General features: G+C 28.7%; 1 protein-coding gene across 1 annotated transcript; it reads right to left on the bottom strand.

The window, feature by feature from the left end:
- Nucleotides 1–5,981: 5,981 nt before the first annotated feature.
- On the bottom strand, nt 5,982–8,003 carry LOC105845744 (potassium voltage-gated channel subfamily B member 1-like). The gene is made up of 2 exons (XM_065798124.1): nt 7,306–8,003; nt 5,982–6,904 (listed from the first exon to the last, which is right to left on the bottom strand). Exons 1-2 carry the CDS (start codon nt 7,840–7,842, stop codon nt 6,167–6,169), a joined length of 1,275 nt encoding a protein of 424 aa, XP_065654196.1. The 5' UTR covers nt 7,843–8,003; the 3' UTR covers nt 5,982–6,166.
- Nucleotides 8,004–21,906: the final 13,903 nt, after the last annotated feature.

Raw genomic sequence — 21,906 nt, 5'->3', positions numbered from 1 at the left:
AAATAATTGGGTAGATGAGACAGTTGTCGTTGTGATGCATTATCATATAAACGTATTTCCACGTGACGTAAATGTTTTCTATTGTTTTGCTGTTGTTGTAACAACTATTAGCGCGAATATCTTGGTTTTTAAACAATGAGTTAAACGTCTAATAATACGTCCTTAGTTGCATTAAGTGCATTTTTGGTTTAATTCGTATACTTTTGTTAAAAAACAATTTTATTTATAAAAGTTGATATAATTATGTCCTCAAGGCTAAAAAATTTATCTTTTTAGAAATGTATAATTTAGGCCTTTTTGTTAGCATGCGGCTGGAATTTAGTTACTTTACCCTTAAAGTTACATTTAAAAACAAAAAATTATTTATATAAACAAAAATAAGTTATTTTCTTTTTTGCACTTACGCCTGAAATAAAGCATACTTCTGCAATAATAAAAAAATAGATCAAGTGAGGGCAAGGTTTAAGGTAATGAGGGTCATGGTTCAAAGATCATTTCTAGCCCGGATAGGGTCTAGATATCAGGTTGTTTTAATTGAAAAACTAACCATAAACCCTAATCCTGACTCTCAAACAAACGTTTTTTGTAGAAAAGTACATCCATCAGTCATACTTATTAGAGATGTATCAATGTTCAGAACCTATGTTAAGATAAGACAAGGCACAAGACGTAAAAAAGGACGTCTTTTAAACGTCTTTTGAACGTCTTTTGAACGCTTAAAAGACAATTTTTCTAGGTCTTGAGCCCACTGGGAAATGTCTTTGCTGGCAAGCGCAAAAAAATAATTTTATTTTAGGCCGCTTAAGGTGGTTTACCAGGAAATAAATTTTTTTTGTCAAATTGAATTTTTTTTTTCAGAATATTAAATAAAATAGTTCCAATAGCGAAATTTAGTTACTAGTTATGAAAAAAAATTTGAATTTCTGAAATTTTTTATAAAAAACATCAAATTTTAGCCGAAAAAGGCATTAAACTGTACACATGGATGAAACAAGACAACTCAAAGATAAATTATCTTTTTCTTTCGAAATTTTGCACAAATAATCTTGCTTACATTATCTAGTTCCTGAACTAAAATGAAGTTCATTGCACAAGTAGAAAGGCCAATTATTAAAATTTGCTACAACTTATACCACTTTTCAGGGGGTCTACATGAAAAAATCATGAACAATGAGTAATAACATTGTAAATAGAGCACCTTATGTCTTGATTTTAGTTCAGTCTCCAGATCTAAGTTATAACTGCAAATGCTGAAAATTTCAGCTCCATATCTTAAACCAATCTGGAAATATCTTGTTCCACGTAAAGGTAAATAGCAAAACATGACATATTGAGAAAACAGCATTCTAAAAATATAAAGATAAAAAACAGTCTAAAAACTTCCAGAAGCATACGATTTTTTAGCTTCAAGTTCTTGTTCTTTATCAAACCAGCCTTTAGGTAATCCCCTTAATTGAATTCTTCTTTTTTTAATAAAAGTTTTTCCTTTTCTCTGCATATTTCCAACACGACGCTTGTCCTCTTTCAATGAACCGGTTACAGTCTTACCACTGTGTGGTATATTTAGATACTCAAAAACGCGTTTAAGACCAGATGTTCCTTCATTAAAACTCAATATAGCTGAATTCACTCCAATTTCAAGGGTAGCTTACTTCACAAACACATTTTTGGGACACCTAGACCAAATTACATTATTGATCCCTTCATTGCAATTTTGTGTTTCTCCATGAACACACTTTTTCAATAATTGGTCATCACTTAAATCAATGAAATCACTTAATATAATATCATGAACCCATATAGGTAGATTAACTTTTGGTTTATAATTGTCATTTCCCTGGTCATCTTCTGATTTTTTCCACTTACACCAACTTTCAGGTCCTACAGGACATAAAACATGGCGTTGTGATTGACTGTTGAAATTGGTACAGTGAAAAAGTACTGCTCTAATGTTTTTTTTCATTTGGTATATCTTTTGTGTATCATTTAACTTGCAATTTTTAGCAGTTTGGCGAATAGCCATTCCAAAATAGTTCTGGATGATATTCACTGCCCTTTCTGTCAGATTATTTTTTCCAGTTAACTTTAGCCCTCCATGTTTCTCTTTAGGACGATTACGGAGAGGGGTTCAAATTCTTTTCTGAATGTGTCCAATGCACTCTAACTTTTCTGATTTGATATCATATTTTTAATTATGTAGTAGCAAGTGTAAGGATCACTTGCTACTACATAATTAAAAGAAGAGAAGTCCCCATCTCCAAGATAGTACTTATATATGAGTCCATACAATTCCAATGAGCGTTGAAAGATATTAAGTGCACCAATCCTTTCCATTGCCCCTGACAAGTTTGTGTGGTTTAAAGAACAATTGTGATTTGTTTTCTAGTTTTCATATTTAGAGTGTTGTTTTCTGTTTAACCAAATTTGACACCCTCTGCAATACTTGCTTAATACATCTGCATCAACACATCGACCACTACTTATAGCAGTAACTACACCATTAAGAGAAGAATGTCCTCGTTTCTTCCAAGTACCATCAATAGAAACCTGGATTAATGGAACACCGGTAGTGGATTTTTCAACAGCATTTGCTTTAATTTCATTTGCAGCAAACTTTATACAATCTTTAGCAGCAGAATCATAAGCGGCTTGAATCAATTTATGATTATGTTGAAAAGCATTTACATTCATGCAACTCATATTTGTAATATAAGCGAAACGACTCATAGGTTCATGCCCTTGACCAATCTCACGAAAAGCAATAATCATTCTTAAGTTAATATCAAATGCACTCCTACCTTTACTTTGTGTGCTTCTGTCCGCAGTACTACTTGTAAAAGTGCACCATTCATATGAACATGATGTGCATTTGATTTTTAAACTGTGTGAAAATCCCATTCTCTTTGAATCATCATTTTGTATGGTTACTCCATTTTGACAATCTGGGCAGCTACCAACTTGCATTAATATTTCTTTGAGAATAGGAAAATACATAATTAAATTAAAATCATCTGAACACTGTTTTTCATTCAATTTAAATTTGCTAAGCTTTTTAGTACTACATGATTTTTTTAGTAAAGTTGTTGTTACTATTTCGGTTTTACTTGCTTTTTGGAACTTGTTCCCAGCGAATGTCCTCTTCACTTTTCTTAAATGATTTTTTTTATTTCCTGTTACTTTTTATATTAGCTATATTTAAATAATAAAAGAACTAAAATCCATAAACAACTTCATTAGTAAAGGTAAACATAAATATAAAGTTTTGTTATTTATTCATCTCTTATATAACACTGAAAGTAAATGTAGTTTGTTTATTTTTTTTTAATCTACGGTATAGAACAGACTTAACCATCATACTAAACTTCAATTTTTTGAAAAGTATTCCAAGTATACAAAAATTAGTCCAAAACAAGAAAGAAAAGTGTGTTGATAGGGGCCGTTGTTATGGAAAATTATTTTAACCACCTCGTTTAAAAAAAACCTTTTGTGTTTATTTTTCTGAACAGATTTCAGAAATGAATTCAGGTATAATTAATTATCTTAAAACAATCTAAACTTAAAATTTGAAAAATTTGAAAAATATAAACTTTATTTCCTGGTAAACCACCTTAACTGCTCTTATAGGATTTGTTTGCCGTTTTGTAAAGTTTTTGTTTAATATATACTATTAAAACATGTGTACCCACCCGCCACAAACACTTAGGTGTATTGTACTACCCAGCCGCCACAAACATGTCTTCTAAAATGCTAACACCTTTCAGATGTCTAAATTCAGATAACTATAAGATATCTTACTGTAGCCATCTTTGAGACAACAGTTATGAGCTCATATTCGTTGTCTCAAAGATGACTACTATTAGATATCTTATAGTTATGTGAGTTCAGACGTCTAAAAAGTGTTAACATTTTAAATTTTAAAAAAGCGTGTTTGTGCTGGCTGGGTAGTAAAATACACCTGTGACCGAATTGGTTAGGTAGCAGGGTTTTTATTGCAAGGCGCCGTGGTTCAAAGCCCTCCATTTGGATTTTTTTTTAAAACCTTTTTCAATTTTTCAAAACACACAAAAAAAAAACACTTTTGAAGTTTTTATTTGCCGTTTTAAAAAGTCTTTTGTTCATTAAAAAGAGTTAAAACTTTTATCGGACAATATGCTTTAGTGGCCGAAGTGGTTAGCTCGCAGAGTTTCTGAAGTGTATCGATTTGAACCCTCACAAAACGAAACCGCTGACCCTTAAGTCAATTTAACCACTGAGCTATCGAAATTATACCTGTAAGAGAAAAACAAACCATTTTATATAAATCTGTTTTAAGCTGAAAAAATGTCCACGTGGAATAAATTTTTTAATGAAACTTGCAAATTAAAAGCATTGTAAAATCTTTATTAACGATGAAGCAAATAATAGTAATAATTAGGGATGGTTCTTTTACTTACTTTTTTTTTACTTACACGAGTTACTTACACATTTTTATCATAAAGTAAATTACAGAAGTAATTTTAAACGTTTTATATAAATTTACATTTCCGTATAAGTAATTAATTATTTTGAAACGACTCTTACCTTGCGGCTCTAGGTTCAGTTGCTTGTGGGATCGTAAGTTTTGCTTATAATGACCTTATGGTATCTAGGCCACTGATACTACACGCAGATAAAGATATTTACTTGAAAAATTTTAAATTTACATGCCCATATAAAAGTTCCATAGTTGTTTAAACCAAGTTCTTTGGAGTCAAAGGATATTCTTGAGCAGGTCGACATTTTTCGTATCAAAGTGGCAAAAAATCATTAAAAAACAAAGCGTCCACTTAAAAAGTTCGGGGCTCCTTAATGTTCAGAGCATGGTGTTATAGCCCCCATAATTCGGGACAGGTTTAAACTTTCTTTTCTTAATTTTTTAAATAACAAATACATTTACGCAAAAACTTGTAAAAAAGAACTAACTATTATGCCAATTACTTTCATTTCAAATAAACTACTCTTTCTGAATCTTCCATGGGCATATGCGCCTTCTGCCAACTGTCTTGTTTCAGCTTTGTCTAAATTCCAGTCCTTTCAAATGGTTGGCCAGAGAGTGAATATTTTGAGACGGTTTCGTTTAGAGAATGGTTATTATAGCTAAAACTATCATGGACCGAAACTAGAGAGGGATTTAATCATGGGAAGAAACCTATCATTGATATTTTCAAACTTTCGCGGAAGAAATACCTAAAACCGCGCAAATCAAATGTTGCGGCAAACTAAATGTTAGTGCCTTAAAGTTTTACTTTTTTGCATTACTTTTGTACAAGATGCTGTCAAAGTTATTGTAAAATATAAGTAAATTTATTTCTTTATTTTATATAAATTAATTTTAATTTACTTTACAACTTATATAAATTGTAAGCTTATTTAATTTAAATTTTGTTTTATATAATTTATTTTTAAAAAAGACTTGTTATTACTTATAATATAAAAAATCCTACTTAAAAAATATTATTTTATTTGTAAATTTAATTTACAATTGGTGGCATATTACTTTTGTGTAATTTACTTATTTGTTTGTATTTATTTATTAATTTGTGTATTTTCTTATGCAAGTTACTTTTAATATAACTTTTTTTATTAGTTACTGTTATAGGCAAATGTAAATTAGAGTTTGAGGAACTTTTATATTATGTAATGTAATTTTCAATAGGAGTTAACCTTTAAATGTAAAAGTAAACAGCTTTTTCATGTGAGTTACTTTTACATGTAAAAGTAAATTACTTTTTGATGTAATCTTCTCTTACATAAACTATTTTTGAAAGTAAAAAAACTAACATAAAAGTAAGAGTCGTTACAAAAAAATTAATTACTTATACGGAAATGTAAATTTACATAAAACGTTTAAAATTCTTTCTGTAATTTACTTTTTGATAAAAATTACTCGTGTAAGTAAAAAAAAAGTAAGTAAAAGAACCATCCCTAGTAATAATAATAGGAATAAGAATAAAAACTCAGTATTTACAACTTTTTATTTTCTTTTGTACATTATTTTTATTTTTTTTTCCAGATTTTTCATGGGAGTTTATTGTATAAATATTACATTATAAAATTTTTTATTAAAAATACATAAACTATTTATACTTGCCTATAATTCGTCTTTGTTTTTTATTTGAAGAAAAATATCAAAGATTTATGAAGTTTTTCATTTCGATTTGTTTTGTTTTCTTGTTTCTATGAGGTGTTTATACGAATTAAAAAAATTATTTGCAATGATTGGAATAGGTAATGTTATGAACAGCATTCCAGATAAACAACACATGCCTCCTAGCAGTTTTCCTATGGTGGTTCTTGGATAAATATCTCCGTATCCAACTGTTGAAATTGTGGCTATTGCCCACCAAAAACTTTCCACGATGCTAGTAAATTTTGTGTCTTGAACGTGTTCCTCTACGTGGTATACAAGTGCAGAAAAAAATACCATGTCTACAATTACTAGCATTAAAAAAAGAACTAATTCAGAAACACATTGTAAGATGGTGTGACCAAGCACTTGAAATCCAGGAAAATATCTACCTAGCTTAAATATACGGAATATGCACAGAATTTGAAGAGCCTTGATACCGCGTGCCGCTGCAACGTTATAGAGGGAGTTGCGGCCTAGAGAAGCTGTAACTATTAAGTTTGTGAAAGTAGATGTAATTGCCAAAAGATCAATAGCGCTAAGGAATGATTTGAGAAAAAGTAACTTATTTGGGCAAGACAAAAATCGTGCAATATATTCACATGTGAACCAAACAAAACATGATGCATCCAAGTTTTTTAATTTGGAGTTGACTTCTTTTTTTCCATTTGGCAATGTTATATTCAGTTCAGGGAAAGTACTCAAGCATAAAGTGATAATAAAAATAATAGTCATTATTAAGGAAAGTTTGCTGAATACCTAACAAGGAACAAAATCAATTTAAAAAACTTTAAAAAAAAGTATGCATCAACTTACACAAACTAAAAACTAAAAATAGATATAAAGCATGGCCGACGACACGTGTTTCAAAGTGGACGGCCCCAATAGTCAATTTCTAATAAAAGTCCTTTATATCTATAAATTTTTTTGTTTTTAAAAAAAAGGTCCTGTAGAAAAACGTCTTGGGGGCACCCCGGCCCCGGTGTCGTTGGCCCTGTAAAGATAAGAATTATAAAGTATTAATGGATAAAATTATGAATGATAAGCTGTAATTTTTCAAATAAAATGTTTTTGTTAAGAGTCCTAATATTTGAGAAGAAAAAAAGCAACACTTATGATTATGTTTATAATAATAAATAGATTAAAATGAATAACATTACCATTGCAATTGTTGATGAATCCTCGTTTTCTAAAAAATTCCAAATTTTTTCTTTTCGAATACTTGATACTTTACTCTCAAATGATCTTGATTGCTCATTAATTTTATCTAAATCATTTGTGCAGTTTTTTTTATTTTCAATCGAGGCTAATCCTATGAGACGCTGATTTGTGCAACAACCTTGAAAGCTGAAAGGAATGCCCCAATAAAGCATTTCATTTTGAAGAAACTCTACACAATAAAAACATGACAAATGCAATTGGCCACTGGCATAATAAGCAAGTATCATCGGGAAACAAGTTGGATCTCTTTGAAAAAAATATTCATCTAGCAATTCATCATAATAGTCAAATAAATTATCTTCAACAGACGGTTGAGTCACTAATCTGCCGAGCCTCGTACTTCCATGAATATAAAGAATATTTCGAATTAGTTGAAATCTTTGGCCACTGATATTGACGGTAAGTAAATTGCTGATAGATGTTGACGAAGTTTTATGAACTGCAGAAATATTTTCAACTAAACCCACACGCGCCATGTCAGTATTGCATTGTAAATATACCGTTTAGTTTATAATTTTTTTTTTGAAAAATTTTAAGGTTGAATATAAAATAGAACTATAAAATACTTGTGAAATTAAGAAAGTAGTTTTGTTAATTTGTAAATATATAAATCATTTGCTATTAAACTCAACGAATTAAACTTAAAAGTAATGCACTACCAGGTTTTCATTTTGTGGAATGGTTTCAATAATTACACGCACGTACGCTCATTTATATATATATATATATATATATATATATATATATATATATATATATATATATATATATATATATATATATATATATATATATATATATATATATATATACATATATACAGACACTATAATAGGGGGAGCCACATGGGCTATATGGCCTGGGCCTTCGATTTTGTTGGGGCCTCACACTTTTAAAATACATTTTTTAAACATCAAAATAATAATTCTAAATTTCTAGTTACTCTAAATAATTTAAATTAAAGTTAATTTAAGTTAATAAATATTTTTTTTCATAATTACAAATTTCTGAACCTTAATCCGACATGATAAAGATTACGTCGTGTAATGATACAATTAACCCTCCGTCGGGCGCGCTTGATCAAATTAATACAAGTCAATCATTTTTATCTCGCATGAGTTTTTGAGTTATCACTTATTGCTCTGCTTTTTAGTAGCTTCATTTTCTCTCTACTTTTTTAGTTGTATGTTATCAAACGGGATTAAATCAATTTGTTTTGAACTGTTTCTTGTCATTTTGCTCAAATTGATATATTGCCCCTTTTTACGTTACGTTTTGTACTTTAACCTTTATACGTTACATTGTGTAACTTTGAGAAAAGTAATAATTTTTTAATTTTTCAAAAATAATCCAATATATAAGCTTGTATAAGTTTGATAGATGTATAAGTTTATTATGTTTGCAAATTTCAACATTTTCAAGTAACATTAAAATGAAGAGAAAATTTGATATTGGTGCAAGTAAAAGGCGGCGGAGAAAAGAGTTGGTCGAAGAAGCATGCACCAACTTGAAGAAAATATATTCGTTTTTAAAAAAATTACAAAATACAGTTCATATTGAACCAGCGAACCAATCTCAAAGTGTGAGTGACAGTTGTAATATTGAAAATGAAGTTGTTCCAATTGCAGAAGACCCAAATTCGGAACAACAACTAGCAGAAAATTTTAATATTGTAAACCAGGAACAGGTTGAACCCGAAATCTCATTACAGAAAGATAAAAGTGCAAATAAAATTCGAGATATGGAATCAGAGCAATTGAGCATTGCAAAGAATGGCCAAAAACTTTATCTATAAATAACAACTAACATGAAAGGAAAATAAGGGAATCGCTTTAAATTAACTATGCGCAAACATCTCAATAGGTTAAACAATACCCGGTACTGCTTAACAAGTATGACGGGGTAAAAGTTGTTTCAAATAGTTGGAGACTACTATTTAAGAAAATCATAAAAAAAAAAAAACAATTTTTATTGATGTTGTCTTTGTAATGGCTTCTTAATGATTTATAAATTTTTATTTTGTAACGGTTTTTAAAAAAATACAAAGTTGCGTTGCAACAAGATCAAACGTTAGTTTTCATGCCGAACGGGAATTTATTTAACCGGTGTTAAAATTTGATGGCAAAAATTTTTTTCTGTGCCAACATGCCAAAACCAAATCACTTTTTTTATTTAACAAAGGTTCTTTGTTGTATGTTGAAATAAAATACTTCTCAATTTATGCAAAGATTACATCTTTTTGATGATAGGTTAAGGCTTGATATTTTTTAACAATACTCCACTTAATTATCGGTTAAATGCCTGCTTCCATAAGTTTCCAGATCTCCTTTGAAAGTTCATTTTCGTTTTAATAGCTGGCCAAGTTAAACGATTTTATGTGATTTGCAAACCTGATCTTGAAGGAGTTTTCGCTAATACCAATGTAAGATTTCTTAGCATGATTGACCTGAGGTGGTGTTATAGTAGCTTTAAAAACAATATTTTTAGTTAGACATTGTGAGCATATTTTTTTTTGCGCGAAATATGTTGATTGTGCGACTTAATAATGGTACTGACATTTTTCATGCAGCTGTAACTTATTTTGACGGAGTTTCTGTTAAAAATCTTGGGTAGTTTGTGTTTTGCTGGAAAATGTAAGTCGATTAAATTCAAGAAAAGGTTTCCTAATTTGGTGAAAACATTCTCTATGAATGGGGGATTAAACCATTTGATGTTTCGGTTGCGTCTATTTGTATCACGATTAGTTTTTTGTAAACCTTTTATTTTAATGATTTTAAATATATGACTGAATTATTGCCGAATTGCATAAAACTTAAAGTCCCATAAATAAAAGTTGCTCTATTTTCATTTAAATATTTAACATATTTTGATCTATTTTATTAATATATATCACTCTTAAACCGACAAAGAGCTGTATTAAATCCAACAGAATACAATACAACTCTATAAATGCATATATATATATATATATATATACAATGGCGTAGCTTGGTAACCAAGGGCCCTGGGGCAAATTAAAAAATGGGGTCCTACTGCTATGTAAACTGAAAAGGTTTTATCAAATAAAAATATGAAGTATACGAATACTTTAAAAACGCTAAGCTACTTAAGTACTTTTTTTGTGCACTGCAGGGCAGGTAATAAAAATATTAAACAGTAACAACATAAATTACAATTAATATTTGGTGTAGGTTTGGCTAATAAAACGAAATAGAGAATATTCAAGGGTTTATTATATAAAGGTCGGGCCTACCAACTAACTAAATAACAATTATATTTAAAATTTTTCCCTAGCTTTAGTTTTCGCAAAAGTATTAATGACTTCGTTTAAATCCAGGCTGGATGCGGTTTTGTTTTCAATTGTTATTAGCGATAAATGTCGGAGTCGAGTTTGGCCCATCTTATTTCTTAAATAATTTTTTATTATTTTTAAATTGCAAAATGACCTTTCAGCTGCTGCAGAAGTGACAGGAATTGTAAAGAATAATAACATTGCTGTAAATACTTCCGTTAGATCGCATTCTAGCACTCCATATTTGCTCATTATTTCCTTACATAGTTGGTGAACAGTCCATGCTTGAGTTAGTTGAGGTAAAACGAGATGGTAAATGTTAATAAATCGAAGTGAAAAACTAGGGCCTATTATATCTGAATATTTTCTTTGGAATTCGTCACACTTTTGTAATAAAGTTGCTTCATCAACATATAATAAAAATATTGGTGTTAGAAAATCGAATTTATGACAGACTGCACTAATACCAATAAAACGTGTATCTAACTGAGATATTACTGTGTCTAGTACATTATTGAAAATCTCAATTTTTAATATTTTTTCTCGGTTTAGAAATCGGTGATCAGCAGCTAATTCATCAAAATGTTTTTTAACTTTTCTTTGACTTTTTTCTTGAAAATGGGTATCAATACAATATTTTCTTTCAGTTTCACTGGCTTTGCACTTGAATAATTCGAAATCATTTCTATAAATTTGAAACTTTGCTTTGGTCTCTGCTAAAACTTTACTCGCCTCGCCCAAATTGATGTCAATACACTGTGCATGTATTCGCAAAGCAACACGAGCTCGAAATTTAGCATTTTTGTTTTAATACTCTCTGCTTCACTACGCTCATCTTTATTAGGACTCTTTAGAACTATTTCTGATAATGCTTTCATAATATCAAAATAACGAAGTTTTATTGCAGATATCGTATTGACCCTACTGGACCACCTAGTCGGATTTTGTTTTTTTTAGAGTGGTATCCGATTTGCCAGTGAATTTTGACAGTAGATCCCAACATTTGATGTTGTTACCGAAAAAGTTATACAAATCTTGCAACGTTGCAAAAAAAATCTGTATTTCCACACAACCTCTAACGGCATCATTTATCACTAAATTTAAATTATGAATGGCACAATGTACTTACTCTGTGTTAGGCTGGATATCCTTAATATGTTTTTGTACACCATTATACACACCACTCATCACACTGGCTCCATCAGAGCCTTGCCCCACACATTTTTTTAAATCAATATTTTTGTCGATAAATAATGTTGTCACTTGGCTGACTAAATCTACTGCGCCATGTTTGATGGCTGCATAAAAGCCTAGAAACACTTCTTTTACTTCTATATCAATTGGCTGTCCATTTTCCGATCTGGTTATTACTGCATACCTTACAACAATGCTGATCTACCTTCGATATGTCCTTTTTCGTATCCATTATGAAGGCAAAAAACGGTGACGCTCTAATTTGTTCTAGTAGATGGGTTTCGAGTTTGGTTCCCAAGCTCTTAATCATTTCATTTTGAATTGTTGCACTCAGATATCTTGTAGATCCTAAAAACATTTAAAAAAATACAATTTCAAAAAAGTCCTGAAATTAAACAGTTAATAGTTATGAACAAAATAAAACGATAAAAAAACTTAGAAATAATTATTATTACCTTTGGGGATATCCAAAACTTGCCGGGAAATTCCGTAGGCATAACTTTTGAATTTCTTTCAACTGAGTTGTCATGATTAAAGTGGGGTTACAAGTTGCAACCTGTCATATTTATTTAAAAATTTCCAAAAGTTCAGTTTAATCAATATATATATTAGGCATATAACTTTTAAGTTTTTTTAAAATATTACATTTCTTATATCATTAATCGATGAATTTTTAATTAAAAACAATAAAAAAAACACCCAGCTTCTCTAGATTCACCCCAAATTAAGGACCGGTGAATATTCGTTAAAATTCGGATTACGAAGTTTACTAAAAGGCGAAGTTTACTAAAAGGTGAAGTTGACTTCGGCTTCGACTTCGGTGCCAAAATTTAAATAGAAATTCAGCTTTCAGTTAAATTCGAAATATCAAAATTTCATTTTACTTCCAGTTAAATTCGAAAGCTATCGAATTTTTTCAATTTATAAAAAAAGAATAATTATGAAATATATTATATATTTTATGTATATCAACCTGCTTCTATTGGTTACAATCCTCTTTCAACTCTTTAACTTCGAAAAGTGTTTCGGAGTGAAAGGGTTGAGAGAGGGTTGTAACCAATATAAGAAGTTGCTTCCTCGACTAAAGTGGCAAATTGCATGTTGGAAATAAACTTGTCTTACAGAGTCAATATTCGAAATGTTTTTTTTAGACACAAAGTCTATTCATCACTTATTAATTTTATTTATCGCTTTCAGAAATTCCTGAAGGTAAAAAACAGGTGAATATTTAACCTAATATTCTTAACGATTTTTTTTCCTTTTTAAAATTGACAACAAAATTTTTTCAATAAACGTTGTAAATGTTTTTTGTTCGTGTTCGTTGAAAAACATTTGCAGTTGTAAAGATTCCATAATTTAAATTCTCATTATTACTGAATTTTTAGATTTTTTATTTCGACGCAAATTGTTTTTTGTAAGAGTTTTTTTTTAATAAATTAAAGTTTACTTGGCTTCACTTGTTCTTCGTCATGTTTTGAATTATGGTTAATTACAAGTTAAAAAATGATAATTTTAGTTTACAAAATGATTATACAGCAACCGCGACGCAATGGTTAGAGCGCTTGCTTTAGAAGCAAGAGACCTAGGATTCGAAGCAAGCTCTGGGCATTTTGCGCCATCGGTAAGGAAAGAACTTCTTAGTTTAATACTTTTCTAATGAACTCTGTGGCAAAACCGTTAGGTTTTCTTGGAACACCTAAAACAAAAAACAAAAAAAGCAAAAAAAAATTTTTTTATTAAACTTTTTAAAAGCTCTTAAAAAATTTCTCTTTAGATTAATGTGTTTTTAAAATCCAAATTCCGCTTTCAGTTAAATTCGGTTTAGAAGTCCAAATTCGTCTTTCAGTTAAATTCGGGCTACATATACGGCTTTTATTCGTCTTTCAGTTAAATTTGGTATACGCATATGATCTAAATTCGTCTTTCATTTAAATTCGAGTCTTTCATTAAAAGTCGGCTTTGCCGGTCCTCACCCCAAATAAAAACTAGGTATCATCATAGAGTTCAGTTATAATATTGCTATCTCTTAGCAATAATATTAAAATTGCTGCATTTTTTAAAAATTTTTTTAGGTGCCCCAAGAAGTCCGTACGGTCTTATTGTAGAACATCCCGGAAGAGCATTTATTAGGAAGTTCACACTTCTTCCTAACCAATGTCGCAAAACTTGCCCAGAGTTTTTGAACCGAGTTCGAACCACGAACAAGAGTGTTTGAACAAAAAGAGTGTTTGAACAGAGTTTGAACCACGGATCTTTGTTTCTGAAGCAAGTGCGCTACCACTGCGTCAAGGCTGTGTAGAATTTTTAGCCATAGTAGCGTTGTGACTTCGTATAATGCAGCAGACCATTAAGCTGTGTAGTTAGCTGAAGATTTGTAGAATGACGTAGAACACTCTAGAAATGTGTCGATTGTTCTAGAGGTACTAACTGTGACTATGTAATTTCTGCACTAGTTTTTGTTGTTGTTGTTGTTGTTTTTGTTGTTGTTGTTGAATGACTAATTAGTTAGGTTAAGAAAGTGATATTGAGACAGAAATAATTTTTTAATTGAGCCTGACAAATTAATTAAGCAGACATTATTTGGTGGTTATTAAATACTGTTACTGGACTTACGCACCTGCTTTACTGAAATATGTAAAAAAATACATGCATTGCATGTATTTACATAAATTAAATATAACTATGAAAGAAATCAGTATATTTATTTACTTTTGATTTTTATCTTTAGGAAATTTATAGACAAAGTCATACAAGAAAAGTTTTAGTACTGTAGAGAAGAACAAAAACATTTGGGTCAAAATTCTGATGAAATTTCAGCAGTCTCAAAAAAGAATGGGCCGCGTGCCTTCACAAGAATTTTCAATTAAAAAAAAAATGAAGAACATTACTCAAAAGGCAAGTAGTTGGGCAATGCCAATTTCTTGGAGCTGAAATTAAAGGACGAAATGAAAGAAAAGTGAACGTTTCTAAAGAAGTTCAAAGTTTATGGAAGAATAAATTAAACTTTTCTCGTGTATCCGATCAAGTAATACAAGCAAAACTTTCATGTTTGTTAAAAACCTATTGGCGCTCGATGGTGGTAACATTCCAATACCCAGTCAAGCTAGAATTTATAAATTATGGTCTCTACATTTTGAGCCCCTTAATAAAAACGAATTGTATTGTAGTATTGAAAAGCGTATTGAATTGTAGTATTGAAAAGCGAAATAATTGAAGTGAAATTACCTGCACTGTGCTTGAAGCATGGAAAGGCAGAAACTATTACTGATAGAATTTCGACAGTTCTTGAGGAATATAATTTATGGAGTTCTGTAAAGATGGTAGTGGCTGGCACAATCAGTGTTAGCATTGGTAAAAACAATGGTGTTGTTGTAAGAAACACTAGAAACAGGAACCATTAGCACTAAAGATACAAAGAAGCAACGAATGCACGGAACGTGCAATAAAAGTAATGCAAGAACTGTATTCAGTCTGCAGAAAAAAAGACAAATTGCAGTCTAGATTTATTTTCAGTAATAGACAATGATGTACTGATGTATATTAATCATAAATATAGACAGCACAAAGCATATATACAGCAAATCAATATTAACCCTGAGTTACGAGTAGCTGTAATAGTCAGTGATTAGGCATGTAATTATTAAACAATGTATATTGTTAAATTATAACACGCAATTTGATATTTTGATTTAGGGGTGAACTTTTTTCAAAGGATATTGACTATTTGTTTCTTTGGTTTTTATTATATATATATATATATATATATATATATATATATATATATATATATATATATATATATATATATATATATATATATATATATATGTATATATATATATATATATATATATATATATATATATATATATATATATATATATATATATATATATATATGTATATATATATATATATATATATATATATATATTATATATGGGTGGTCACAAAAAATGATTGTTTGAAATGTGAACGGGGAAACCTTCAGAATTATGCCACTTGACTAGAAAATGACATCTATAAAGTTTTAGCTCGATCGGACAATGCTAACCCGCGCCTCATTGAGGATGAAATCTGAAAAAATTAGGGAATAAGTCGGTAGGCCTCCCAACACCGCACTAGTTGTTAGTTTTTTTTTGTCTTATTTAAAGTTGGTAAAAATTACTTATGCAATGTTGTTAACTAAGAGACGATATATATATACATATATATATACATATATATATACACATATATATATATATATACATATATATATACACATATATATATACATATATATATATATATATATATATATATATATATATATATATATATATATATATATATATATATATATATATATATATATTTTTAATTTTATTTTAGGTGCTCTAAGAATTCCTTACGGTCTTATCACAAAGCACTGCGGATGAGCATTTTATCGGAAGTTCACATCTCCTTCCAAACCAATGTCATATAACTTGCCCAGAGGTGGGGTTTGAAACATAGATACTTTGTTTTGACTATTTGATGGCAACTTACTACCAGTAATTTGGTGAATCATGTATCCTATTAAAAATTTTTTATTTGATTGTCTTGAACTTCTAGAACTTCTAAATCTTCAGAAATTCAGAACTTCTAGAAGTTCTAGAAATTCAGTGCGTAGTGAGAAAGTAAAGATGGCTTCATCAAAATCTGCAGAGAGAATTTGCTCTGCAGATTTTGATGAAACCATCTTTGCTTTACTCTATATTTTTTTTTTATATATATATTTGTTTTTTGTGGAAATGTTGTTATTAATAAAGAAAAAAAAATTTAACAAGTAAAATGAATAAATGAACTAATAAAATTAATAATTATAATATAATAATTATATTCTTGCTTTTTCCAAAAAATTCTAACTTCCTGTATTGTTAGTCAACCTGCATCTTTTACATTTAACTTTACTTGACGAATATTATAAAAACAAACTGCGTAAAACTTGACTATTAGATGGCAACTTACTACCAGTAATTTGATGAGTCATTTATCCAATTAAAAATTTTTTATCTGCTTGTCTTGAACTTCTAGAACTTCTAAATCTTCAGAAATTCAGAACTTCAAGAAGTTCTAGAAATTCATTGCATATTGAGAAAGTAAAGACGGCTTCATCAAAATCTGCAGAGAGAATTCTCTCTGCAGATTTTGCACTATGCACTGAATTCACTAAGCAATAAATAAATGATTGAATAAAAATATTAGAACTGTTTACTGAATGGAAGCCAAACTTCAACTTGAAAGAATAAAGTTACTCCTAGTAACATCCTACCTGGATTTTTTCTTCATCTGTAAGAGTTAAGGAAGGGGTATAATGACTCTTTTTTTTATTTACACTTAGCTAGAGTATGCTCTCTTCACTTATTAAGTGCCTCGCTATCTCCCTTTAAGTAGTCTTAAGATTACTTCTACTATGAAAAAGTTTTTTTTTCTTTTTATTGTGTAAATTTTACCTAATGTTAAACCAAGACCATTTTTTTTACAATACCCTTGAATTAAAAACACATTTTTTTTTTTCATTTAAAAAATCTGTTAACTCATAAATAGTAATAATATTGCAGATTGTTTCATTATTTTTCATATAAAAGCAAAAAAACAGCATATAATTAATAACTAAAATTAGTTAATCAATCATTTAAAATAGAATATAGTTAATTTAATATTAATTAATTGTTATTACCCCGTATTGATTGAAGACCTTATTTAGCCCTGTTTTTTAATATGTTAAGGATAATAAATTAATGATTTAATTAATTAATTTAAATAATTAAATTAAATCTGTTAAATTATCTTTCAAACAATAATTTACAAGATTACAAATTGTTTTATTTTAAAGATACTTTTACAACAGTATTCAAGTTCTTATGCATTATTGCATGACAGGGTAATTTCAGCCCTTTTCTAATCTGCATATGTAAAAATATAAATATTTCAGAAACTATTGGCTGTAGCTAAAAAGTAAAGATAATTAAATTTAAAGGGAATAACCTAGTGAGCAAAATGAGACCCTTATCACATTTATAGGTTAAGCCGTTTTCATTTTACAGTAAATAAAAATTACAAATTTTCCTTAAAAATTCTCAATTTTTCCAGATTTCATCCTCAATGAGAAAAGGGTTTTGAAACTTCATGGATGTTATTTACTAGTCAAGTGGCACAATTTAGAGGTTCCCCGTGTAATTTTCTAAGTTATTTTTTACTTATAGCATTATAACCACCCTAATTCCCAGTGGAACGTAAAAAAGACTTTTTTTTAAACGTGATTGAAACATTTTGAACGTCCTTTGAACGTTTTACACTGTCTTTTTAAGATCCCGTGCCTACTGGGCTTTGTGTTTTAATTAAATTTAATGACAATTTGTTTGCTCAAAATTTTTCAGCAACTCGATTTACTCAAAATCACTCATTCAATTCAGGAGCTGTATGTTTACAAATTAAAACAATACTTTTGTTGCTTACATCAATCAACTCCACGACGGAGTTAAAAACCGAGATACCAGTTATAACTTTTATATATATATATATATATATATATATATATATATATATATATATATATATATATATATATATATATATATATATATACATATATATATATATATATATATATATATATATATATATATATATATATATATATATATATATATATATATATATATATATATATATATATATATATATATGTATATATATATATATATATATAAATTATAACAGCAAAAAGCAAAAGTTTGTAATATGTTATATATAACGTTTTTATATTTATGCCTTCCGTTTGCTATACTATTATTATTATGTATTTTTATCTTATTTAGTAACTTAGTTATTTAGTTAGTCGTAACCGGCTTTTTAAGTCGTAAACGGCTTTGTAAAAGCATTTCGAAATTAAACGCCAGATTTCTATTTATACCAATCAAACATTTTTCATATTTTTGTGGATAATTAACGTCTTTTAGTGATCGAATGAAAAAAAATCCATTTTATTTTGTTGATATTAAAAGTAAACTTTTGTCTAATAACAGTTTCAATCAAATCTTTGCAACTAAAAATGAAAAACTCAAAAAATAATTCTAGCACAAATGTTGATAAATAATGTTAATAAATTGCAGGAATTATTTTTGAGTTTTTCAATTATAGTAGTGAAGAGTTTATTAATATTGTTATTAGTTAAAAATAAATATGAATCATATGCAAACATAATACTCATTAAAGTTAGATGTATGATTAAAAAAAGAAGCCACAAAATTGATCCTTGCAGAACACCTCATGAATTATTTAAAACGTTTTTGATCAAGATTGTTATAAAAAACGAATTGTTTTTGTTTTGATAAATAACTTTCAAACCAACTGATAATTTACTTTTGGCCATAATTAACTGAAAAAGAAAAACTCCTCGATGTATTGACGCTTTAAAGAGAATATCATTTAAGTATATAATTCTAAGATTATGTTCCCTTTTATTTCATAAGTTCCACGGTTGTTTTTTTTATAGAATTAAGCTCCACGTAAAACTATCAAAATGGTAGCTTGGAAAGTAATTCATTAGAGCAAATGCAATGAACTATCGGTGTTAAAAAGTTATTGAATGCGTTTTAGGTATTTGGAATTTTATTTGCCAGTTAGGAAGCAAAAACAATAAAAACTTTTTAAACTCATAAGCAATAGAGTGATTCAAAAAATAACATTTTTGAAAAAAATCTACAGCTCGCACCTTAATGTGTCCTATATGATAAAATAACACTGGATGAGTATATGATAAAATAACACCGGAAAGGTTTTTTTAATAAAAAATATTTTTAGGGGTGCCTCAAGACCCTTAAACATTTAATAGGTCCCTTATATAAATAATTTTAAAAAATGAAATTTTTCAACTAAAATAAAAATATGCGTTTTCAGAAAGTTTTTCATTTGCAATTTTTTTATCGGTGTTTTTTTATAAAATAATTATTATTTTTGAAATTTTTATATAACTTTGCTTCTTTTTAGACCCAACCAGAGAAAATTTTGATAATATTAGGGACCCGAGCTGCAGATTTTTTTCAAAAGCGTTATTTTTTAAATCACTCTAATGAGCAATTACTCTATGTTTATAAACATATTTGTCATCCACTTGAATCACTTGCGGCAAGTTTATTTTGTTAATATCGACTACCTATAGATTTATAGTTGTGTTTTAGCAAGCTACAAAGCTACGACATGTAGCTATTAACATGTTGTTTTAAAATGGATAAAAACAGCAACATGTTTGCATATCCTTATAACGATAGGTGGTCTTATAACGTAGTGGTCCTTATAACGTGGTGGTCCTTATAACGATAGGTTTAAAGAGAAATATAATTGATTAAAGCTATTCAATAGCGATTAAAGAAAAATATAATAGACTTAAACTGCGTTTTTTTAAAAGCACTTCAAACTTTATACAACATACTTTTAGCAAATTAAATAAAGCTAAAATTTTGTTAATTCTAATATATTTAGAAAGTTGTATTAAGCTGAAATTTTTGTTAATTCGATATTCAAATTTTGAAATGTTAATATCAGATAAAAAGAGATAATGTAATCAGCAAACACGACTATCAGCAAATTTAAAGCTTCATGGAGATTATTTATGTAAACTGCATATATAACTAGACAGATTATATCTAATAAATAAGTTGGATCAGTTGGGTTACTATAAGCAAACTAATTTCAGTTGCTTACTTACTTAAAAGGATTTCTTTTATTCTAAAATGTTCATTTTTAAAAAAAAGAATTTTATGATCAATTATATAACTTTTTTTATTTGGAAATTTGCTTGCTTCAGAAATGTTTGAATCATTTAGACATAATTATGTGCATTATTTATACATATTATGTAGATTATGTACATTATTTATAGATTATGTAGGGGAAAGGGGGCACATTAGGACACTTTTTTAAAAATATATTACAGATTTTGTACTGTTTGACAAAAAATTAAATTTTTTACTGAAAAAGGTAATTTAGGTATTCAATCTTCAAAAAAAAGTACTAGAAAAAAAAGTCGAGCTAGTTCAAATAAATTATAGTTTTTTTCTTAAAACCAAAGCTACCCATTGTCCGAAACTACCCCACAAGAGAGGGTAGTTTAGAACAATGTTGGGGCAGTTTAGGAAATATAAGAAGAAGACAAGAAATGTTTCTTAAATCCTAATTTTTTGTTTAGCAGTAATTATTAACAATAACAGAATCAATAGAATTATTAGGAATAGCATAGTTATTCTTATCAAGATCTCAAACCATTAATGAGTTTTTTTGTATACTCAAATAAACTAAAATGAAAATCCTATTCAATCACATATCATTCTTATTAATAAAAAGATGTTAATAAAAAAACAAAGAGTGTGAATACAAAATGGATGTAGATAAACATAAAAAGTTTCTTTTGTTCAAATTGAAAGAATTCATAACATTCAACCAAGTTTAAATGTGGAATATTCAAATTTGAATATCATACCAGAACCTCTTGACATGGTTCCTGCATTGTTTGGAATAGGAAGTTTAGCTAAGAATTCTAAAATTGGCACCGACCACTTGTTTTGTATATCAGAAAAGTAAAAAATATTAAATTCTACTTTTTTATTCAACAAATTAACAACCAAAATATTTCCATTTATTTCTTCAATTCTGCAAACAAAAGCTAACGTTGCATTGTTAACTGTTGAAGCACATTGGACTAAACAAAAATCTTCAATCAAATTGAAATTTTTTCTGTTGTACACACAGAAAAATTTTCAATTTTTCTGTGTGTACAACAGGCTTGTCTTTAAAATTTAAACTTATTTTATTTTGCAAACAAGAATTATTTTCATTGTGCATACAGATAGAGCTAGAGACAGTTGCAGTAATTAAGTTTTTTGGGAGGTTGATACGCTTGTTAAATATTTTCTGTTTTTTGTAAGTTAAAGATTCTGTTTTTGGTGGTCTTTCTGGTGTGTCTGTTAAAATTCTCGATCTTCCTTTTTTTCTTCCTCTTGATGTTTTCTTTCTTGGAGGTGCTTTTGGG

The sequence above is a fragment of the Hydra vulgaris genome, chromosome 05, assembly GCF_038396675.1.
Source record: "Hydra vulgaris chromosome 05, alternate assembly HydraT2T_AEP".
Classification (NCBI taxonomy): Eukaryota; Metazoa; Cnidaria; class Hydrozoa; order Anthoathecata; family Hydridae; genus Hydra; species Hydra vulgaris.
Note: the sequence above shows the minus strand (reverse complement) of the source record. Positions and strands in the feature narration are given on the sequence as shown.